At 52.0% G+C, this 23,693-nt stretch overlaps 1 protein-coding gene and 1 long non-coding RNA gene across 5 annotated transcripts in view; both read left to right on the top strand.

Moving 5' to 3' along the window:
* Nucleotides 1-23,693, top strand: part of DAGLA (diacylglycerol lipase alpha) — a 57,033-nt gene that overhangs the window by 15,001 nt on the left and 18,339 nt on the right. For 3 of the 4 annotated variants that reach the window (XM_032111763.1, XM_032111762.1, XM_032111761.1), the window contains 10 exons: nt 9,430-9,568; nt 10,681-10,892; nt 12,873-12,974; nt 13,434-13,572; nt 16,861-16,948; nt 20,446-20,580; nt 21,235-21,312; nt 22,082-22,206; nt 23,151-23,307; nt 23,498-23,581. In XM_032111763.1, coding sequence (XP_031967654.1) covers nt 9,474-9,568; nt 10,681-10,892; nt 12,873-12,974; nt 13,434-13,572; nt 16,861-16,948; nt 20,446-20,580; nt 21,235-21,312; nt 22,082-22,206; nt 23,151-23,307; nt 23,498-23,581 — 1,215 coding nt within the window. In that variant the 5' untranslated portion in view covers nt 9,430-9,473. Of the gene's footprint in view, nt 1-6,472; nt 6,740-9,429; nt 9,569-10,680; nt 10,893-12,872; nt 12,975-13,433; nt 13,573-16,860; nt 16,949-20,445; nt 20,581-21,234; nt 21,313-22,081; nt 22,207-23,150; nt 23,308-23,497; nt 23,582-23,693 lie in introns of those variants that run through there. The other variant, XM_032111764.1, reaches the window with a different exon arrangement.
* LOC116445448 lies at nt 16,955-18,509 on the top strand. The gene is made up of 2 exons (XR_004240795.1): nt 16,955-17,527; nt 17,913-18,509. It is a non-coding gene; the product is annotated as an uncharacterized LOC116445448 (long non-coding RNA).

Here is a 23,693-nt window from a genome sequence, read left to right on the forward strand (position 1 = left end):
CTTTCAGGGAATTCACAGCATTTGGGAATATTCCCTGTTGGATGTACTCCTACAGGATGAGCTCCTCAAGTAGCCTGTTGGTGTCTTCTGCTGGGAGTTTCACTTGGACTTTGGGAAGTACGACCTCCACGACCTCATCTTGCCAGGCTGATTTCTAGGAATGTGAGACACAGGCACATCCTCAGCCAAAGTAAACAAGCAGGGACACGGTGAGGGAAATAAACAGGCAGCACCAGGAAGATGGGAATAGGTCGCGTCCAGGTCAGGTTTAGGCTGTTTGAAGCCATTCCCAGTGTTTTTGAACCTGGAAGCGTCACAGATCCAGGATCCCTGTTCAATGAGGACAAATTATATTGAAAAAAGATGCCTTTGGGTTTAGATTCCCAAAGAAACTTCCCAGATAGCCCCGATTCCCAGCATTTTTGACTTGCAGCTGGGCATGTACCTGCCTAACCGCTTAGCCATGGAATGTGGGAAGAGGAAAACTCCTGCGATAAGTTGTGGTGGGATGTGACACAGAAAAAAGCACAGTTTGGGAATGGTGAGAGTAAGAAGCTGGAGGCCCTGGAATTCCACGTGTGTCCCTCTTTCCCTCTCAGTGCCAGGAGGGAGGGAAATAATCACTACTTGGAATTTCTTAGGATCATTCCCGGGAGGTGAGCAGAGCCAGCTATCCCGGCAGATGCACATGGAGGGAGCATGTCCCCGGCGATTCCCATGGCTCTGGAGCCTGGAGCTGCCTCTCCGGATGCGCTTCTCCTCTCCAGCACATTTGTGGGGAGGGGAGCAGAGAAGGAGTGCCAAGGAATGGTGTTGACCACACAGTTTTCCCGAGTTTGGCAGGGATTTTGTGTTCTCCCACTTCTTTCGCTCTCCTCGTGTTGGCAGCGGTGGTCCCGGCGCCGCTCCCGGTGGCTTTCCCTGCATGTGACTCATCCCCAGGGAATTCCTGAAGCAATGAGTCAAGTTATTGGGAAAACTGTTTGCCCACTAGCGTAAACTAGGGAGCCAAGGAGCTGCCTGCAGGACGGGAGAGAGGCAATTCCTATTGGGAATGCCTGGGCTTCTCCTCCCGCTTCCCGAAGGCATCACTCCCAGATGTGCCGGAGCAGGGATGCGCCTCCGGAGTCAATATCTCACCTGGAAATTTGCTCCTCCTGCTTTTTTTGCTCCTTTGTTGAAAGGAGGCTGAGCTGATAAGCCTTCCAGGCTGGAGTAAAACTGTCAGATAGGAATTTGCCAGCATATCAGTGGAAAACAGCTTTTCCCAAAGAAATGAGGCTCCGTCTGAAACGCTCCTTGCGTAAGTACCGGTCACCTCTTGGATCTGCCCTTGGAATTTTGGCTATAAATAACTCAGAGGCCGTGTGGTTTCCAACCAGGAATTACCAAGTTCTGTGTATAGCCGTGGGATATTCCAACAAAAACCAAGGATCGGTGATTCCCAGTAACTATATCCAAGGAGCTTGTTCCACAGCTGGGAGCAGATTTGGGATGCTGGGAGCATTTATTGCTGTATCCATCACCTCATCCAGGTATTCCCTTTGCATTCCCTACCCCATTTCAGCCAAGCTGTCCTTGTAGTAGGGGGTTTTATTCCCCTGTAGAACACGGAATTCTGTTTCAAATCCCAAATTACTTTGGATTTAATACATTTTCCCCCCCGGCAACTTGGCCGTTATTTTTGCCGGAGCTCGGAGTGGTCGGGAAGCTGCCTGTGGGCTCTGCTGGCACAAGCTGTGGGTGGAATTGCGGAGCTGGCAGCATCGAGACAAGGATTGGGGGTTGTTTTTAACTGCATTCCTGGCAGCACGCTGGGATTGTGCTCCTTCTCCACTCCCAGATTCCCGACAAAGTGGTGGCTTCCCTTGTTTCTCGGCCAGGTATTTGTGCAGGCTTTGGCTTTTCCATAGGCTGACAAGTCTGGAGCTCCAAAGTTAAGCTGTGCTCCTGCCGAGGTCAAGGAGGAAAGTCTTGGGAACCTTGGAGCTGTGAGTGAGGCTTTTCCATCCCTTTCCAAGCATTATCCTGCCTTTCATTTGGGCAGCTGGAATCTCTCACGACGATCCCTGTCTTTATGGACTTATCCCTACAAACTTCTTCCTTTATGCCCAGGGATGGTTGCTGAGGTCTGGAATTAATAAAGCCCTGTGGATCCTGCACACAGGGAGGACATGGAAGTGCTGGAGCATGTCCAGGGGAGGGTTTGGAGCACAAGGAGCAGCTGAGGGACCTGGGGAAGTTGGCCTGGAAAAAATGAGGATCAGGAGGGATCTTCTCCCTCTCCACAAATCCCTGGCAGGAGGGTGGAGTTGGGTGGGATCGGGCTCTGCTCCCAGGGAATAAGCGGCAGGATGAGAGGAAACGGCCTCAAATTGCACCAGGGGGGGTTTAGGCTGGGTATTAGGGAAAATTCCTCAATGGAAGGGGTTGTAAAGCACTGGAACAGGCTCCAGTGGTGGAATCCCCACCCCTGGAGGGATTTAAGAGCCACGTGGATGTGGCACTTGGGGACATGGGTTGGTGGTGGCCTTGGAAGTGCTGGAGGAATGGTTGGACTTGATCTTGGAGGGCTTTTTCAGCCTCAATGGTGATGCTGTGGACAAGTCCTGGCCTGTAGGGTGGTGCAGGGATAGCAGGGATGTCACTGGATATCCACTGGGGAGAGCCACTGGGATCTGCAGTGTCTCTGGTTTGTAGGACTGGGATCAGAAGTGGTCCCAGTTGTTTGGAGGAGGTGCATTCCAAAGTGGAGAATTTCCTTGTTTCTCTTTGATTCAGTGAATTTCCTGCTTTTAACTGGGAATAAGTGCTGGGAGTGGTACCTTTGGGACTCGTCCATCCTCTTGCACTAAAACCATTAAGGTTTGCAAGATAATCCCATTTTTCCTGAAAACTCCACTGCTGCGGTCAAGTCTGTGCCAAGGAGATCCATTCCGGAGTCTCCTTATTAAAAATTAATCATTCCCAGTGTAACAGGAAGGGGATGTTGTGCATGTTTGAGGGAAGTGTGGGATTTATGGGACCTGTTTGTACCCAAGGCAGGGAAGTTTGGAGTTAAGGAAAAAGGGGATGGGTTTAAACAAGGAGAACATGCATCGTGTTGTGTCTGTGGCAGAGGGGCTTTGAGAGGGAATTTGGGAGGAATGAGCTGGGATGGAGATGGATCAGTGCTGGGCCAACTGGGAAGTGGTTACACCAGTCTTGTGTCCATCACCACTGCAATTCCAAGGAATTTATATCAGGATTTCAGGGTTAAGCTGCTGGGCCAAAGAGGTAGGTTCTTGTTCCCTGTGTTTCGAAGGTCAGTTGATACTCCGAGGTTATTTTGGGAATTGGTGTCAGTGGGCAGCGCTGGAGTTCCAGATCCAAGCTGATCCCATTAGTTCTGTCCCGATGACATTGCGGAGGTGATTGTGGTGCCATGGCCTTATCCCGAGGGAGCTGCATCCGAAGTGTGCCAAGCCACAGGAGGCTGCTTGAACCTTTCCTGTCTGCAGGCTTCATTCCCTGGCTCTGCCGCTGACTCGTTTTATTCCCTTCTCCTTGGAAAATGAGAGATTATCAAGGGGAATCTCCAAAGTAACCGTGAAGACATCCCAAAATTCAAATCCCCATTGATTTTTGATGCCTGCCTGGGATTTGCTTGTAAACATGGCTCTTCAATGTTCCATGAATCCATGGAATATTCCTTAAAGGAGGGATCTGTTCCCTTAGTCACATCCAGTGAGGGCAGAGCTCTCCTCACAAGCTTCCGGCAGCTGCTGTGCCTTCTTCCCCCTGGGAAGAGCTTTCCCTGCAGTTCCAGCAGGCACTGCTTGCAGCAGACACTTCCGGCCCCTTGGAAAAGGCAGAAAGGAAAGGACTCGCCTTCCTTTGGTGCCATGGAATTTGTCCCCTCCTGGTGTTCCATCCTGGAATGGTTTGGTTTGGAAAGGACTTGGAATGCTCATCCCATTCCACCCCCTGCCATGGGCAAGGACACCTTCCACTATCCCAGGTTGCTCCAAGCTTTGCCCAGCCTGGACTTGTCACTTCCAGGGATGGGGCATCCACAGCTTCTCTGGGGAATCCATTCCAGGCCCTCACCACCCTCCCAGGGAAGGATTTCTTCCCAGTATCCAGTCTATACCCACACTATGTCAGCGGGAAGCCATTCCATGCCCTATTCCAAAGGCTCTTTCCAGCTCTCTTGGAGCCCCCATAGGCACTGGAAGAGGCTCTAAGGCTCCCCGGAGCCTTCTCTCCGGGCTGAGCCATCCCAGCTCTCCCAGCCTGGCTCCAGAGCAGAGCTGCTCCATGCAAATTCCTCTGGCCAGCTTCAGGAGATTCTGTATGGATGTAACCCCATCCCCCTTCTCCCTGGAAGGCGAGAACAATTCCCAGATTGTGAGGAACCAACTCGGAAACAGAAAGAGCCTCATTTAAAGCCCTTCAGAACAGCTGGATGGGGCCCGATGGAGTTGGATCCAAGCTGGAATTGATGATTTCCGTCAAGTCCAGTAAGTGCTTGGTGGGAGCGGGAGGGTTCTGGGAATGATCCAGCCTGGGCTGGGAAGCCCATATTCCATATGGGACGTGTTGGTGACGGAAGGAAGGATTTGGGGTGACTTGATGGGGCTGGAATTCCATTGGTCAGGGAAGTGGGCTGTCCTCCTGCAGAGTGAAAAAGCAGGATGCAGCATCCCTGCTGTGCCCTCAGGACAGGAGTCTCCAACACCTGGGCGAGGTGACCTGGATGTGCTCTCAGGGAGAAGGGAAGCGCCTCTGCTCCGGAGCAGAAAATCACTCCCGAGGAAAAGCTGCTGTGGGAGCTGCCAGGGCACAAAGGTCCTTTGGTTTCAGTTTTCCAGCTGCATTTCCCACGAAGTTGAGCTGGGAGCTGGCAGGCCTGGGCTTGAACTTCCCAGCGGGACAGCAGGTTGGGACTGGGACATTCCCAGGGAACATGGTGGCATTTCAGCCAGGGAAAGGGATCCTGGGAGGGGCAGCATTCCGGGACACGGTGCTGGATTTCTGTGGAACAGCAAAAGTCTTTGTCCTTTAGTGGCACCTGCAACCATCCACTGAGACCTAGAAATCCCATTTTTTGGGGAATTCTGTAGCCCTGAGCAGTGAAGGCAGACATCTGGCTTGTTTTGAGGGAATTTCCTTGGGTGAGTCACACTGGAGGGCTCTGGAATTTGCGGAGGCCAGCTGGAAGAGGGTGCTGGCAGAGATGGGATTGCTTTGTCATACCTGGGTCGTGTGAAAGTGCCAGCAGGTGCCTGAAGGAAAAGGTAGGGAAGGAATATTGGGATAGCAGGGCTTCCTCCATGCAGACATCTCCAGGGATCTGGCAGAGGGAGGAAAAACCTCCTGGAAGATCCAATTTCAGCCTGGGTTTGGCCTCCCTTCTTTTGCTCTGAAGAGCAGGAGGCTGGGAACCAGGGGAGGTTTTGGGGTGAGGGAAGTGCGAATGCTGAGTTAGCCTGTGGATGCAGGGATGGGGAATTGCTGTGGGTTGGGAACCTGTGGGTGCAAGATTGGGAATTTGCAGAGGGTTGTGAGCCTGTGGATGCAGGGATGGGGAGTTTCAGGGACGGGGAATTGCTGTGGGTTGGGAACCTGTGGGTGTGGGGATGGGGAGTTGCAGGGATGGGGAATTACAGAGGGTTATGAACCTTTGGATATAGGGATGGGGAATTGCAAGGGGTTGGGAGCCTGTGCATGCAGGGATGAGGAGCACTGGGCTGTGTGGGTGCCTCGGGAATCTGCGATGCTGGGAGCTTGGAGCAAATCCTGCCTGGATTTGGGTGGAGGGAGTGGGTGACTCCGGGGGTGTTGCTGTGGTGTGGGTGGGCTCCTGGCGTGCAGGATCCAGGCACAGCCTTTTTCCTTCAGCTTTATTTCCTTGTGTGCTTCTCCCCGAGGAGGCTCCTGTCAGGTGGGATGGGCTGTTGGATTAGCCTAAGTCTCGGAGGTTTAGCTGGAATGTTGTCGCACGGTAGCGTTTTTCTCCCTTGCTCTTTTCCCTAAGCCTTTCCCTACAGACAGCTAATTCTCCCCTTCCCCCACATCCTGTCATAGCCCAGTGCATGTCACAAGGAATTAACGGCTGGAAAGGCCGGGAGAGGCTCCTCTGGAACAGTCTCTCCTTTCTGTGCCCGGGGTGGCCCCCTCTGTGTGTCCCTTTTGTGTCCCATCCAAGTCCCCTCCCCCTGGCCATTCACTGGGGAGTCCATGGCCAGGAGCCTTTCCCAGCCCGATGCCATGGCCGTGTCCGAGGGCTCCCGGCAGCGCTCCCACTTTCCCAGTGGGAAGAGGGAGGAGGTTTGTGCCGCTCGAGGGTTTTCCTCCTCTCCCGGCTCCGCATCTCTGACAGCATCGCCCGCTCTCGCTCCCGGTCCTCCTTCCCACAATCCACGTACAATCTCCTCAGAATAGGGATGATGTCACTTCCTTCCAGAGGGTGCTGGGGGGTGTGGAAGGGGGGAGTCACGACCTCTGGCTCTCGGCATTCCCGGTGGATAAATGAGGTGCAGGGAGGGAGTCGCTCTGAGGATGATGCCTGGCTCTGTCGGCAGGCAGATCCCAGATCCCACGCCGTGCTTCCCTTTGCCGAGTGGGATTTTCAATGGCTGCAGGAAGAGTTTGCTGTTCCCTCCTGAGCTTGTGATGCCTGTCTCCCTGGATATGCACTTTTCCTGAAATACCCTTCTGGGAGAGGAGGATGCGCAGCGGCTGGACCACATGCCATGTAAGATTCCTGCTTCCCTAGACCTTGCTGGGCTCCGAGGGTACTCCTTGTGCATGTGCTTCCCTTATTTCACTGTTGGGAGCTTGGGGCTGCTTGTACTGGGATTCAGCTTTCAACATCCTGGGAATTTTTGGCTCTTTCCAGCAGTTTTAGGGGCAGTGTGAGGGTTCTTGCTGTCGCAGAGCCAGGGTCAGTGATCTCGGGGCTGTTTGCACTCCGACCTTCCGCTTCCTCCCAATTCCTCTGCCGCATCATATCTTCAGCATCTTAAAACACAATTCCTGGGATTTGCTGTGCTGGGATGAAGCCGGAGAGTCCTCACAGTGAGAGCTGTTTTTGGTGGGTTTTCAAGTCTCAGACCTTCCGTCGTCGTCTCCCTCCTTTCCAAAGCAGGGGCAAAGTCCCAAACCTCCTGGTTTAAATTTGGGAGTCTTTGGGAATTAACTGGGAGTGTTGCCGCCCTGGGAGCCTGATAAGCGGAGTGACAGTTCCACACTGAGTATTCCCGTGTGTGACAGCGAGTGACAGGCTGCTCTGCTCCGTCCCCATCTGTTGCCGTGGATAAGGAATCCACATTGGATATTCGTTGCCGTCGTCGATATCCTGCTTCTCAAACTGGGAGAGGGTGGTGGGAACTGGGAGAGCCCAACCAGAGGGGTGGAAGAGTTCTGGAAAGCGTGTTGGCGGGATGCAGCCGAGGGATGACGGGAACGGAGCTGGGCTGGGAGGTGCTGTCCAAAGGCAGCGAGAGAGCTGGAGGTGTATCCAGGGTTTGTGATATCCCAGCTATCCCGGCTGGTGAATGACAGGCACGATGGGGCTGGGAGGGAGTCTCCAGATGGCCCGAGCAGTGAAGGTAGAGCTGGAATGTACCCAGCGCTCTGATTATTCTGTGCTGAGGAAGTGGGAATCCAAATGGCGTCGGAATTCCGCATTCGCTTTGTTTGTGGAATGGAGCGTTTCCTTCAACCGAGTGATGGGCTGGAAGCAGCCCGTTAGCTATGGAATCTCTTGGAATTTGAGGGGATTGTGTAGGTTTTCAGTAATGGGTGACTGAAACGGGTTGGAAGATGCATTCCAGTGGCCGTGGGTGTCGGCACAGGATGGGAGACTCCGGATTTGGGATGTTCTGGGAACTGGTGGGGTAACCACACCTGACTGCTGGGTTGGATTTAGTGGGACGGAGCAGGAATTGGTGCCGTGGGCTGTCCCAAAGCCAACATTTGTGTTACGTGCAAGGTTCAACTTAGTTTAAATCGTGAGCAGCCTGGACTGGTGGGAGGTGTCCCAATCCACGGCAGGGAGATGGAACTGGATCATCTTCAAGCTCCCTTCCTATCCAAACTCTGCTGGAATTCTATGGATGTCCTCCCCTTTCTAATTTGTTTTACCCACAGCGTTAAATTAGGGCCATCATATCCAAGAACGGGGTTTTTTGCCTGGTACAGGCAGCGTTGCAGATGATATTCCCTCGGGAATGCTGTTGGAAATCCTGTCTTAAGTAATGGATGAGGACACTTTGTCCTGACCTGGCGATTTGCTTTTGGGTTCACAGAGGCAAAAATCCAAGAGCACTTACTGATTTGGAAGTGCAGCTTTGGAAGAGCGTGGCCACCACAGGCCATGGATGGAGCATCCAGCAGCAGTGCCTGGATGTGGGAATTGGGAGGTTGGTGGGGTTGGGAACTGAGTTGGATCAGTTGGGAGAGCTTGGAGCAGAGAGATGCAGGTGAGGTGTGGCATTCCCTGGTAGCACAGGTAAGAGGTGGGACAGGGATTAGGGCATGGAAAGAGGGACAGGACCGATCCCACAGTCCAGAAATCCCTGGTGGCTGTGGGCTGATAGCAAAGACGCCATCCCGGATTCGGCAAAACCAAGGAAAATTCCTGGTTGTGGGTGATGTGTTGGGCCAGGAAGGCAGGAGTGGGATAAGGTGTGCTGCCAGAGTCCCTCTGGAGCAGCTTGGAGTACAGCCAGCTGGGATGGAGTGGGATGGCTGTGCTGGAGGAGGCTGGAGCGCCCTGTGCAGTCTCGTGACTTTGCACGGCTCCTGTTTCTATTTTCCAAAGGGTTTGGGAAGCCCTAAAAATAGGAGCACAAACAAAACACGGGGAGGAACAGCAGCTCCTCAATCTTCCACCTTGGAATTGGTCGTGCCTGTCAGGGCTGGTGCGGATGCGATGGAGATGTGGAGCTGTCAGGATGCCCCTGCTGGTGCAGGGGGAGATCTCCTAGGAGCCAGTATCCTCACTGGAAGTGCTGTTGGGAGCCAGTCCGTAGTTCCCCAGCTGCTGCCACTGACTGTTAATGGATATTTTGGCTTCCCTGAGCCAAGATGGGGGGGAATTGTTGGACAACAAGAGCCTGGCAGCAGGTTTGTCCACAGAAAAACACCCTAATAGAGTTTTCCAGAGATTTAAGGCCAGTATGACCTGTCCCAAATCCCACGGTGGCTGCTCACCATCACAGCCTAACAGGATTCCAGGTAATCCCATGAAGTGGAGCTGGATGAGTTACACACCGGCTTCACCTAATACTTCCCACTCCTTCAACTCCCAGCCCTCCTTCCTGAGCACGCCGTGCCCCCTGGTGCTGGAAGGAAGCAGCTCTGGGATAAACCCCAGGTTGTGGGGCTCTCCAGAGGGGGCTGGAGAGGCTCAGCAGCGGCTTTGCTTCCATTCTTTTCCAGGAGGTGAGTGCCGTGCCTGCTGAACTTCCTGGGACCCGCCAGCCATGCCAGGGATTGTCGTGTTCCGCCGGCGCTGGTCTGTGGGCAGCGATGACCTGGTTCTGCCAGCCGTCTTCCTCTTCCTCCTTCACACCACCTGGTAAGTGAGAAGGGCACAAGGATGCTTGGAATTCGCTCAGGAATTCTTTTGGCTATTCCTGGCACGGCTGGAGGTTCTTCCTGTGCTTCTACACGGGGCTAGAAGGTTTGGCTGGGGCATTCCTGATGGACACCCACATTTTTCCATCTTCTGTGTTTCTTAGCTAAGCTCTGTTCCAAGTTCTGTCCTAGTTCCAAAGAGCCTGACCAGAGCTCCTTGTTACCCTCCTGTGCCACCCAAGATTCCCCACTGGAGTTCGGCACTGTGTTTCTGTACAGAAGCTCAGGAAAAAGAGGCATGGAATCCTGGAATGGGTTGGGCTGGAAGATGCCTTAGAGCTCATCCCTAGGAATGATACAGAAGACTCCTGAGCATTTCGTATCTGCAGTTTTACCCAGTCATGGAATCCTGGAATGGTTTGGGTTGGAAGACACCTTAAAGACTATCCAATTCCAACCCCTTCCATGGGCAGGGACACCTTCCATAGGCCAGGTTGTTCCAAGCCCCATCCAGCCTGGTTACAGACACATTCAGCTATGGGTCTGCTGGAATTTTGGGCTGTATTCCTGTGCAGGGGCTCAGGAAAAACAGTCACGGAATTCTGGAATGGTTTGGGTTGGAAGACACCTTAAAGCCCATCCAGGTGTCTTAAAGACCACCCAATTCCAACCCTCTGCCATGGGCAGGGACACCTTCCACCAGACCAGGTTGTTCCAAGCCCCATCCAACCTTGTCCTGGACACATTCAGGGATGAATCTTCTGGAATTTGGGGCTGTGGTTCTGTGCAGAGGCTCAGGAAAAACAACCACAGGATCCTGATTTGGGTTGGAAAGGACCTTAAACCTCAATCCCATTCCAACCCCCTGCCATGGGAGCAACCACTAGGTTGCTCCAAGCCCCATCCAACCTGGCCTTGAACACTTCCAGGAATGGGGCAGCCACAGCCTCTCTGGAGTGGCGGATCCCATGGGATAATGTGGCACGGATGAAATGGTTCTGACAGGGGTAGCAGGGCCTCTGGATGGCTTGTGGGGATTTGGGGCCCAAACGAAGATTAATGTAAGGAGCTGGGGGATATTCCATGGTTTCCTTTGCCTTTCCTGCCCGGCAGGTTTGTGATCCTCTCGGTGGTGCTCTTCGGGCTGGTGTACAATCCCAACGAGACGTGCTCCCTGAACCTGGTGGACCACGGCCGGGGCTACCTGGGAATCCTGCTGAGCTGCATGATCGCCGAGCTGGCCATCATCTGGCTCAGCATGCGCGGGAGCATCCTGTACACGGAGCCGCGGGATTCCATGCAGTACGTCCTCTATGTCCGACTGGGTAAGCGTCCGGAGCCCCCGCGTGCTCTTCCCGGGAGCCTCCTCTCCCTGCTCTGCCGGCACGGCCAGATGGCCGCCGGGATGTGCCGTGCATCCCGATGAATCCATAGGCTGCGCCTTGTCACTGTCGGCTGTCAGACTGGCAGGCGATGTCCCAAATAGCCTCCTTTTCCTCGCATGGAATCTGCTCCCCTTCTGTCTCTCTTTTCCCCCCTACGTTTTCCAAGGATAGAGGCATAAATCCCAAAAGTTCTGACTCCGAGGTTTTGCATCTTCACTCACCTGATCCATCCCTCCATCCAACCCACTCCCAGGCGCCGGGAGGAAAATAGGTTTTCCACCTGCTCGCTCCCTTTTTCTTCCTATAAGCAATTCCTGTCTCGCTCCCTCACCAAAAACTAGAGCAGGGAAGAGATTATTCCTTGATCCCCTGGTTCCCTTTTAGCTTGTTTTCCCTGGGTTCTGTTGCCTTCCAGGTACGGAAATTTAATCAGATTTTTCTGTGCCGAGTGAAGATTTTAAGAGAAAAATCTTTGGAGATGCAGAGCCAAACCCATTCCAAACAAATCATCCCGTGGGTTTGCATCCCTGCTTTTTGCCGGGTTGTTTTCCTGCAGAATCCACTAAAACAGGGATAACCTTGCTTGAAAGCTCAGTCTGGGAGACTTGGAATGCTCAGTGCAAGTCATTAACGTGAACAGCAAACAAATCTCCCTCTCCAGCTTCCCAGCCAGTCTCCCTAGGGAAGCACGGAGAGCCTGGCAGTTGGTGTTAAAACCAGACTAAATGGGGCAGGGGAGGTAGGGAGAATCCAAAGAGAGGTTTTCCTGCCCCCCCCAAAAGATCCCTTTTCCTTCCTTCAACTCTCCGTGTGCTCAGGAGTGGGATTTACTCTGGATTTTGGGTCTTGTATTCCCTTTTTCCTGGGTTTTTTTTGCTCCTGGTGGTTGATCAGTTGTGCTGATGGAAGTGGGAGCGTGACCAGTGCGTGGGCAAGGTCCATGTGACTGTCCCAATTTAAGCGTGTGCTGTTTAATGCAGAGGAATTTAGGGAATTAACTCCAATGTGAACCCGGGAATGTCTCATCCCTCCTCCTGCCTCTCCTGTCCTGCAGCAGGCAAGAGGGGAGAGGAGCCAAGGGAAGCAAAGCCTGACTCAGGCATGAATTGGGTTCATCAGGAACCAGTCCCAGCCCTGATTCCCTGCCCCGGAAAGCTCTGTCTCCTGGAACTGAATTTCCAGTCTTTCCAGGTCTGTAGCAAAGCCACTTAGGGAAAGGTTCTGTGCCAGCAGGAGATAAGGAGGGTGGGTGGAATAAGCCAGGCTGGATTTAGTCGCGCGGCTCCAGCAAAACTTTGACAATCCCAGGCAAGGTATTCACCTTCTCCACACCCGATTGCCCACCTGTCCTTCGGAATTCTGGGGAGAAAGTGAGAGGATGGGCTCTTCAGAGCAGTTTCCCGGCTTTTTTGTTCCAGGGAAGCACTGTTAATCCCCAGTTTCTAGGTTGTTAGCACAGTCACATGCAAAACTGAGGAGCTCCTTAAGCACCGTCTCCTTGGAACCCTTATGGGAAGGGCTGCGAAGGTGCTGGGAATGTGTGCTAAGCGTAGCGAGCAGGATTAATCCTGGATCCACATGATTTATTTTGGATCCGTGAGTCAGGCCAGCTGTCGGAGGTAGTTAAGGTTTGGGTCCTGTGATTCCTGCTGCCTCAGGGAGTCTTTCCAGTGACGTGGGAGGAAGGTCTGGATCTCTGATTCATACCTGTGACACAAACAAGAGCGCTGACCCCTCCACAATCCCATTTTTTCGGAGCCGTCAGGAACACGTCGCGCTTTTGGCTCGTCTCCTTGCACATCCCCTTCCAAAGCCTTTTCATGCCCTGCTAAGTAACCTGTTCCTTGTGAGAAAGTGGGGAGAGGAGCTCATCCTTAGGGAAAGGGCCGCTGTTATCCGTGCTGTTCCCGTTTTTTCCAGCGATCCTGGTGATCGAGTTCGTGTACGCCATCGTGGGCATCGTGTGGCTGACGCAGTACTACACCTCCTGCAACGACATCACAGCCAAGAGTGTCACCCTGGGTACGGAGCTGGAATGCGCCCTGGGACCATTCCGACGGATTGGCGGGCATCCTTCATTCCCGCCTGTGCCGGTTGGCTCTGGGAAGTGGATGGGAGCTGTCAATGTGGGGCTTGTTTTCCTGTTTATTGCTCGGAACAGTCGTTCCATTCATCCGCCTGTGCTGCCGGCACTCAGGCAAAGATTCGTGTTCCCAGGGAAGGGCCGTCTGTAGACTCCGTTTTTTCCCTTCAGAATGGCTTTACTGTTTTCCTGGAAGCCTTTCCCAGTCTCCTGGTGGTGGGGATGATGTTAATGCTGCAGTCCCGGATACTCAGGGAGCATTTAATGGCCCCATAAAACAGCCGGAAGATTCATCCAGCTGCGGCTTAAAAGCCTTTCCAGAGGATTTCCTTTTGCTGCGGGCGTTTGGGGTGGGAAGTAAGGGGCCAGAGCACCTGACTCCCTGTTTTTTTTTTCAGGAATGGTGGTGTGCAACTGGGTGGTGATCCTGAGTGTGTGCATCACTGTCCTGTGCGTCTTCGATCCCACGGGACGCACCTTCGTCAAGCTCCGCGCCACCAAGCGCCGGCAGCGCAACCTAAGGACCTACAACCTGAGGTAAGGCAGCATTCCATGGGATCCCAGAATTCCGGGGTGCCTTGGGTGGAAGGGACCTTAAAGATCATGCGATTCCAACCCCCTCTCATGTGCAGGGATACCTTCCACTAGGCCAGGTAGCTCCAACCTGGCCTTGGATGCTTCCAGGCATGGGGCAGCCACAGTTTCTCGGGGAAATCCATTCCAGGGCCTCACCACTCTTTCAGGGAAGGATTTCTTCCCAAAATCCAATCTAAACTCACCCTCTGTCAATGTGAAGCCATTCCCTCTTCCCTCTGGCCCTCCAGCCCCTTGTCCAAAGTCCCTCTCCAGCTCTCTTGGATCCTCTTTAGGCACTTTAAGGTCTTCTTGGGGCCTTCTCCTGTCCGTGCTGAACATTCCCAGCTCTCCCAGCCTGTCTTCACAGCAAACTGAACTTCCCTTCTGTCCAAGGACACAAAAATTTAAGGAAAGAACCAATGGAGGGTTTCAGGGTTACCAGTGCTGTGTCCTCATGGCCACAAGCACCCAAAATCCTCCCAGAGCCAGGGAATTCCAGGATGGTTTGGGTTGAAAGGGATCTTTAAAGCCCTTAAAGCCATGGGCAGGGACAACTATCCCAGGTTGTTCCAAGCTCTGTCCAACCTGGCCTGGAGCTTTTCCAGGGATAGGGCAGCCACAGCTTCCCAGGGCAAGGTTTCTGGAAGGGTGTCCTGCTTTTTTTGGGATCTTGCCCTTCTCCTTGCCTTGCTGCAGGGAGCATTCCGCTCTGCTGAGGGGGATTTTGGCAGGCTGCAGCTCCCTGTCAGGTGCTGTGTGTGGGCACCTGCATCCAAAGGAGGCGAAGCCGTGCAGAATCCAGCTGGATTCTGCCTCAGTCACTGGATTTTTGGATCCTGTGGACCCTGCTGACCACAAGAACCTGTTTGTCCGTATCCCATAGCAGCGTTTTTCGTGAAAACAGTGAGTCTGTGCTCTGTGCTTAAATTTTCCTCACTTCGAGGCAGCATCTCCTTCCAAATCCCCTTCCTTCCTTTATTTTCCTCTCCAAAATCCAACCTTTTGCCCTGAGGTTTCTCCTATTTAGTCTTGGCCACGGAGCAATTCCTTTTGTGTTGGCAGTCGGATCTTTTAATTAAGAATTGTTTCCATCTTGGAGCTCCCCAGATGGGAGAGGAGAAGCTTTTCTTCACCAAGCAAAGCTTTTTCCGAAGGATTTTTTTCCAGTAGGGGACAACACAAACAGGCTTTGTTTCCTTTGATATGTGACTGTCCTTGAGGAATGTGGCTTTGGAGGGCACTGGGGTCTAAGGGATGAAAAATGAGGCTTTCAAGAAACACTCTGCAAATTTCCCATTTTTTACTGGGTTTCTGTATTTTGAATACAGGCTTTTCCAGTGACTTGGAATGGGATCCTTTATGAGGGAAAACAAGGCTTTTCTAAGGATCACATGTCAAGTTTTGTGGGAAGGAGCCTGGGTTTTATTTTGGAATGCCAGATACTCTTCCTGACCTTTCCAATATGTTACAGTAGCCTGGAATATCTGGAATTAATGCCTAGCGTGTGATTGCTGCTTGGGATCAGGGCATTCCCAGGAAGATGAGAAGGATGATACTGTGGATGTAGTACTACATCCATGGAAAAAATTCTTCCCTGTGAGAGTGGTGAGGCACTGGAATGGTTTTCCCAGTGCAGCTGTGGCTGCCCCATCCCTGGAAATGTCCGAGGTTGGACGGGGCTTGGAGCAACCTGGGACAGTGGGAGGTGTCCCTGCCCGCAGTAGGGGGTGGGACTGGATGGGCTTTGTGGTCCCTTCCATCCCAAACCGTTCCAGAATTCTGTGATGATTTTTCCAAAGCAGATCTGGGCTCTACAGCTTGCGGAAGTGGATTCAAACCAACCCCAAAATTATCTCCTCTGTGGGGAATTTTGAGATCCCAGAAAGCTGAGTGAAGGCCTTTCTCCCTTGGCCACGTTTTTCCCTCCAGGCCTGCAGCATTTACAGAGAGCTTGTTCCTGCTGTTCGTGGATTTTCCCTCTGGGAAGGGAATGTTAACAGCTGTTAACAAGCAAACGCTGTGGGCTATGATGTGAAAAACAAACATCAAATGTGACTGTTCCCTGCTCAAACAATTGTTTCCAAAGCGTATATTCCCAACTTCTCCCTCTTGCTGAAAGAAATCCTTTCCAAGGAATAGATGAGGAAGTTCTCTGCCTGGCTGGATTGTGTCCCACGGTGGTTTTCCTTTCCCAGTGGCATCGTGTTGTGTGTGGGCTGGGAAAAAGAAACAGCCCAATAAAAGGCTTGGCTTGTTGTGCCAAGACTTTTCCAAGGAGCTTTGGAGCTCCTACTGAATGTGTGGAAGTTTGGTGTTAGGAAGAAAGAATTTGGGAAAAGGTGGAGGGAAAATAGCTCGGAGTACACTTGGTTGTTGAACCCCACCAGGGAAATTCTGGAGTTTTCAGGAATCTGGGGGAGGAGAGCCCTGCTGCCACTCGTATTCCCATTCCTCTTTTGGAGTCTTCCGAAAGGTTATGGAGAGCTGTGTTCAGATACTCAGGCACGAGCTGATGGATCCCTGTGGGATCTGCTCCTTCCATTTAAAGCAAATATTCCTTTGCCAGCATCTTTTCCTTCCACGTGCAACCCACTTCCTGGGCTTGGGCTTCTCCTGATGGGATGCCCTGCCAGAAAACGGAGTGGTGTTTTATTGTGGATTGCTCAGACCTGGATTAAAGCCATGTTTCCTTAAAAAAAAAAGGAGCTGTGGACTTCAGGATGCTTGGCGCTCTGGCACAGGATCAGTCCCTACTTCCATGGCAGGGGGTGGAACACAGTGATCCTGAAAGCCCCTTCCAACCCAAAACATTCCATGGTTCAGTGATTGGGGAAAAACGGCGTGTATGAAGTGCTCAGGGTCCCTTGTGCTGTTCCCACTCCCTCATCCCGAGGCAGATTTTTTCCTCCTGAGTGGCCGCACATCCTGGCACGTGGAGCAGCTGCCAAGCTGCAACAGGAGCTTCATTCCACGCATCCCATTCAGGCAGGGTAGCAGGTATCCAAGCACAGAGCTCGATCCTGCCGGATTCACACTTCTCTGGAGCGTATCCAGGGAAGGGAACGGAGCTGGGGAAGGAGCTGGAGCACGAGGAGCAGCTGAGGGAGTTGGGGGGGCTCAGCCTGGAGAACAGGAGGACTGGGGGGACCTTATCCCATTTTTCCAGACACAGCACAGGTTGTGCCACTCCATGGATCCTATGGTGTGTTGTGCCTCTCCTGACATTCCTGCTCTCCCCTTTATTCCCAGACACCGCCTGGAAGAGGGACAAGCCAGCAGCTGGACACGCAGGCTCAAAGTGTTCCTTTGCTGCACGCGGACGAAGGACTCGCAGTCGGTGGGTACCAAAAATCTCCTGTTGGGAATCAGAGCATCCATGGGAGAAATCCCTGTTTTCCCTCAGGTTGGGATCACATTTGGCAGCACTTCCTGGGCAGCTCCTGCTCCCCTTTATCAGCCACTTCCTGAACACTTTCTCCTGTTGTTTCCATCCATCTCACACCCTTAAGGAGCAGAATTTGGAAATGGGAAAACAAAAACCTGGAAGTTCTTTCCAGGAATCCCTCCTGGATTTCCTGACAGTCAAAAACTACTGCTTAATCCATAGATCCACATGAAGATCATTGGGAATTTTCATGTTCTGCCGTTGGGATTTTCCCTTGCTGTTCTCTAGCAGGGAAGGGTAAAGGCCTTGAAATTCCTTCCCCAAAAGTTATCATTCCATTCTGCTTAGAATCACTGGGAGCAGGTTTGTGCCTGAGGGTGGGATTCACCAGCATTCCTGAGGACCTCGTGGAGAGGCGAGTCAAACTTTGGAGCTGGAAAACTTTGCTTTTGATTTAACTAATTTGGCTGGAATTCTGAGGATTTGAGGACTCCTGAAGGAGCCAGCAGAACCAGGGAATTGTTCCCAAAGGTAGGAGAACGTCATAAAAATCAGGAGATTTGTGCACTCGCGGACACTGGGCTCTGAATTAGTTACAACCTCTCAGGGAAAAAGCTGGGATTTATCAAGGACATTCCAACAAAACCAGCAGTGGCCAAAAAAGTCTGCCCAGACGTTTAACTCCAGTTAGAAGGGCACAGAAAATGACAGGGAAAACACCAAGGGACCGACCACAGCCGCTGTGTCCTCACTAAATATAGCCCAGAGTTCGTGCTCCTAAAGGATGCAGCGGGAAAAGGAGCACGTTGGAAGGGATGTGAACGTGGAGAGGAAGGGAAATGAGCCTGGGATTGAAAGCTCCAAAGGGAAAGTGGGAAAATAAAGGGAGAGTCAGATGAACGTTTGTTCTTCGCAGGTGCTGAATTGGATTAACAGCATTTCTTAGGGAGTGCTGGGGAATTCCAGAGCGTGGAAGGCTGCAGGAATTGTCACAGCCCTTGTGCAGAAATCCAGCGCTGTGTCCTGGAATGCTGCCCCTCCCAGGATCCCTTTCCCTGGCTGAAATGTCACCATGTTCCCCTGGAATGTCCCAGTCCCAACCTGCTGTCCCGCTGGGAAGTTCAAGCCCAGGCCTGCCAGCTCCCAGCTTATCTGCTGGGGAAATCCATCTGGAAATCCATCTGGAAAACTGAAACCAAAGGACCTTTGTGCTCTGGCAGCTCCCACAGCAGCTTTTCCTTGGTGCTCCGGAGCAGAAGCGCTTCCCTTCTCCCTGAGAGCACATCCAGGTCACCTCGCCCAGGAGCTGGAGACTCCTGTCCTGAGGGCACAGCATGGATGCTGCATCCTGGGAGAGAGAGCTCTGGCAGGCACCTGAATGCCCTGAACAACTCCCATTTCATTCAGGATTGCAAAGTATTCCAAGTATTTTGAGTTCTTTTTAGCAAACTTTCCATTCTGCAGTGACTGTTTCTCTTTTTTTTTTAAGTTTGGAATAAAAGTGGATCCCAGACACCTCGCGTTCCTCGTGCTGTCAAATTTCCACTTCACATCCAGCTTTTGAGCAATTCGCAGCCTCTCTTCTCTGCAGGAACAAGCCCTGACGTTGTGTCCTGGCATGGCAGCGTGTGGAATGAATGAGCATGTAATGGATCAGAAATGAATCCATTGCTGCCCATCCCAGGCTCCATGGAAAACAAAAAAAATGTAGCAGCAGAGGATCATTCTCCTCTGGGCTGGCAAAGAGCTTTATGGGATGGACATGGCTCTGGGGAAAGGATCTGGGGCGAAGCCTGAAGCCTCAGAGCCTTCAGGGTTTGTAGCAGAGCACTCCAGGTGGACAAACAGGAATAACATCAGGTGTTCCCAGGAAAAGCTGTTCCTTTGGAGCGGAAAATCCGCATTGAACTTCTTCCATCAGGGCCTTTTTTTGTCGGAGCATCCAGGGCTGTAGCTGCCACTTTGGATTAATGGGTGTTTGTCCTGTTTCCTTTGGAGGCTCTTGGCATTTCTTGTGAGCTCACAGGAGCCGTGCTAGGATTGATGAGGTCAGGATTTCAAGGATACTGCGGTTCGAATGCCGTTGGCTTTCCAAAGGCTCTGCTGGCACGGAGCGTTGGCACCTGGAGCCCCAGTTCTTACTGGGGATTTTACTGGCTTTTGTAGGGAAGTGAAAAATGACAGAAAGTCATCCTACGCTCCAGGAGTTTGGCAGGGATAAAAGGATGTAGGTCATTCCTGCAGGGAAGAGAAGGGATTTACTGTCTTGATGGTCAAAGAAGGGAGAGGAGAAATCCCGTCCTGGAGTGCTCGGGGTTCCCACAACACTCCACTCTTGTGGGTTTTGATGCTGGATAAAGGATACCGTGAAAACACAGGATAAAAGTTCAGGATAAGGCTGCGATCATCCTTGTAGGAAAGGCTTTGGATGGCAGGAGTCAAATGCGGACCAGTGGTGGGTACAGCTCCACATTTCGTTGCTCCAGCCTCTGGGTCACCCTTGTCCTTAGGCTGGAGTAATGACAGGTCAGCACTGACCCACATTCCAGCCCCTCTCCAGCCTCCCAGAATGTTCTCTTGTAAGATCTTGTGGGATTTTTCCCTGTGATACAGAGCAAAAAGTGGGAAAAGGACATTTCTCCTCAAAATATCTTTGTTCCTCTGCTCGGGAGCCTTTGCTTGACCCTCTCAGGTCATGTTCACTTCTGTCCCTCCTTTTTTGAGTTCAGTCACTTTCATTCCTGGGAATTCTGCATTTAATGATTCCGTTCTTCCAGGTTTTCCTTTTCAGGCCTTTTTGCTTGGGTGCCATCCAAAATAAACCTGGAGAAGCCTGGCAATATGGGCCAAAGGATCTCAGGACTGGGTTAAATATGGGCAAAAGGATCCCAGATCTGGGTTACATTTGGGTGAAAGAATCCCACATCTGGGTTAAATTTGGGCAAAAGGATCCCAGATCTGGGATAAATATGGGAAAAAGGAACCCAGGGCAAAGTTAGAGTTGAAGAGACTCTTAAATAGGACAAAATTAGTGTTTTTTCCTCATGGAATGGCCTTTATTCTGCTTTGGAGGAGAAAGGATGGCTCCGAGGTTGCACTGGATTGGGATTTGCTTGGTTTCCATCCCATTTTCTCTGTTTTGTGTAATAGAGAGAGCCAAAAACATTCCCTTTCCCTCCCTTTGTCCTGCCCGAGCTGTTTGGATGTCGAGGTGTTCTCTGTGCCCACGCACAGCACAAATCCAGCCCCCGAGTGGGACGGTGGAAAATAAACAAGAGACAATAATCATGTGATTAGTCCAGATCTGGCATTCCCTGCAGGAATCTCGTGGCTGTTTCGGAGGCAGAGCTCCAGAAATGAGTCCAGTTCTCGCTTTGCGTCCTGTTTTGAGGCCCCCCACACCCAAATTCCTCCTCCTCCTCCAACCCCTGTCTCCCTGGATTTTGCAGGACGCCTACTCCGAGATTGCCTACCTTTTTGCGGAATTTTTCCGAGACCTGGACATCGTCCCCTCCGACATCATCGCGGGGCTGGTTCTCCTGCGGCAGCGGCAGCGGGCCAAGCGCAGCGCCGTGCTGGATGAGGTGGGAGAACCTGGGGATCTCGGCTTCCCAGCTGCTCCGGGTTTCCCCGGGAGCAGCGCCTGGCTCTGCCCCACCTCCTTTCTGGGCTGTTCTTGCTTGCTGAGCTGGGAAAGAACAATAATGGCGACTTCAGGAGCTTTTCCCAAGTTTTTCCCTGTGGTTTTTCCCTTCCAAGTCTGGAATCTGGAATGATCCTCTCCAGGCAGGTGATACAAGGGGAGCGCTTGATCCCAAAAGGGCCTCCAAGGCCCTTTCCCAAATGAATGGGAAGATTATTCCCACTGTACAGTGATGTGGAGAAGACTCCAGCAATCTGCAGGAGGAAAAATTCCCACATTTCCAAGCCGCTACTTGCAGATTGTCAAGTCAGTAGGAAATGGATTTATTTTATTGGGCTTTTTCCCTTGGTTTGGGATTCAGGCTACAGAAGGAAAAGCTCCCAGTTTTCCAAGCTGCTGTTGAGGTTTGCAGATTGTCAGCCCAGTAGGAAATTGGTTTCTTTTAATGAGTTTTTCTTCCCCCTTGAGTTGGGATTAAAATCAGGCAGGAATAAAACCATTGGAACTATTTGAGGGGCCTGGTTGGGATATTTGGGAGTAGATTTTAGTCTTGCTGTCACACAGGGGAATTTTTCTATGTATTTGTGACTTCCAGGCAAACAATGACATTTTAGCTTTCCTGTCCGGAATGCCAGTGACCAGGAACACCAAATACCTGGATCTGAAGAATGCGGTAAGTCCCTGGGATGTGGGATTCTCCAAACCCACCTGTGTTCCCTGGTTTCTTTTCCTCACTGGCTTCTCTTCCTTTCTGCCCCTCTTGGAAATAATCCAAGAATTTCCACGAGAATGGAATAAAACTTGATCTCTGGAGGCTTGATGAGGTGATATTGCTGCAAGAGAGTCAGCACTGATATCCCTGATTTATCCCTCGTTTTAGATTTATCCCTGATTCAGATTTTCCCGCCCAATTTTTCCCCCCTCATTTTCCCGCCAAATTTCTGCCCCCTCATTTTCCCCCCGCCATTTTCCCCCTCAGCTCTTCCTCCGATTTCCCTCCGATTTCTCCCTGATGTTACCTTGATTTTCCCCTCTGGTTATCCTGCCATGTTTAACTCCAGCCCCCGATCCAGCTCTCTGGGATAACTGAGGTTTTATAGGATACAATTGCGGCACATGGCCCTAAATTGGCTTTGCAGCCCTCTCTGGGCATCCTCCGGCCTGCTGGAAAGGGGATATTTAGGGAGCTCATTTCCAAATCTGCAGGAAACAGCTTCCTTGGCAGCAGGGTGGGATACCCAGAGAATTCCTCAGGAAATCAGACAGAGAGATCTTTGGGAGGGGGGGTGGCTCTTGCCTGGCATCCCCACCTCGCTGTCCTCAGTCACCGCAGCGTAGCTGGGAGAGGGGGCTGGCTCTCGGCACGTGTCTTACTATGGGAAAAGGGAATGGGGGGGGAAATTCCAAGAGATTCCAGGCTCAGGGAGTCCCGTGTCTTCCAGCAAGAGATGCAGCGGTACCGGGAGGTGTGTTACTACATGCTCTTCGCCCTGGCTGCCTATGGATGGCCCATTTACCTCATGAGGAAGCCCACGTGTGGACTCTGCCGCCTGGCCAGATCCTGCTCGTGAGTGCCCACCCTCACCCCTTCTTCCCTGCCTGGCTTTCCCGCATTTTGAAATACCCTTTGTTTTTCCCCACATTTATTTCATCCTATTGCTGTTCCACCCCTGCTTGATTTCTTTTCTGCCTTTTTCTCCTCATGTTTTTTCTTTCCATCTCTCCGGGCCTCATATTCCAAACGCTTCCTGAATCCGTTCCAGTTCCTCGTAAATAAACCAGCCTGTCCTCTGCTCCATCCTCTCTGGAGCATGGAACAGCCAGTGGAGAGAACTCACCTGGCACAACACCAAGTCCAAAAAGAGCTTCTTGGAGCTCAAAAATCAGGGAGTTGACATTTGGGTCCTGATTAAAAGACCTCCAAGATTTGCCTGGCTTGGGCTATGCTCCCTTGGATTAATTGGATTTTTCCAACTCCGGATTTTTGCCCTGGTGCAGGGTTCTGTTTCCAGCTGCCAGAATTCTGTCACTAGATTCAAGGTGGGGATGAGCTTCTGGCACTTTTTGGACTACTGGGAGGAATGTAATTCCTTGGGAATCCTTTTATTTATGAGAGAGACAGAAGGAAAATCAATCTGTGCTTCTCTTTTTATTTTGGGATGATTCTAAACCCCGTTTTTTCCTATAAATAAGCCTGGAGCTCGGTCAGTGTTGGCTTTTCTGTGTTGAAGCACTGGAAAACTGCACTTGCAAGCATAGTATCCTTTGAGGAGGCATCCCACCCCACCATGCTTGGATTCCTTCGGGACTGGCTGCACTGTAGCTCTCTCTGGTGCTCAGAAGGAAAACTGCACCCGAGTCCAGATTTTGAGGCTGTTCTGTGGTTTTATCCTTCCCTTGGCACTCGGCTGCCGTAGGGATAAGGCTTGGAGTGTCCACCTTTCCCTTTCCTCTGGGAATGCCACTCCAAATCCAGCCTTTTTCCCTCAAAGCTGTGCTTCCCTCCCGCAGATGTTGCTGCCTGTGCCCGTCGCATCCGCGCTACGCTCCCGGCGTCACCATCGAGGAGGACAACTGCTGTGGCTGCAACGCCATCGCCATCCGGCGCCACTTCCTGGACGAGAACATGACCTCCGTGGACATCGTCTACACTTCCTGCCACGACGCCGTAAGGACAATCCCAGACCCCCTTCCCAGCGGGATTTACCTGCTTCCAGCTGGAGTGGGACAAAGAAGGGAAACAAAGCCCTTTTCTCTCCATGTCCATTTGTGTCGTTTGGACACAAATCCTGTTGCTCTCTCTGCCTCCTTTTCCCTGAGGATAATCCAACGGGAATGTCTCTCCTGATCTTTTCCAGGTTTATGAAACCCCTTTCTACGTGGCCGTGGACCATGACAAGAAGAAGGTGGTCATCAGCATCCGTGGAACTCTGTCTCCAAAAGTAAGTGGGATATGAGGTGACCTCCCCGGTGGACATTCCAGAGAGTTGGAGCCCTTCCTGGTTCAGAATCATGTCCCAGATTCGACTCACCTGAAGCAAGGTGACTGCTTTT

Source organism: Corvus moneduloides, chromosome 6, assembly GCF_009650955.1.
Source record: "Corvus moneduloides isolate bCorMon1 chromosome 6, bCorMon1.pri, whole genome shotgun sequence".
Classification (NCBI taxonomy): Eukaryota; Metazoa; Chordata; class Aves; order Passeriformes; family Corvidae; genus Corvus; species Corvus moneduloides.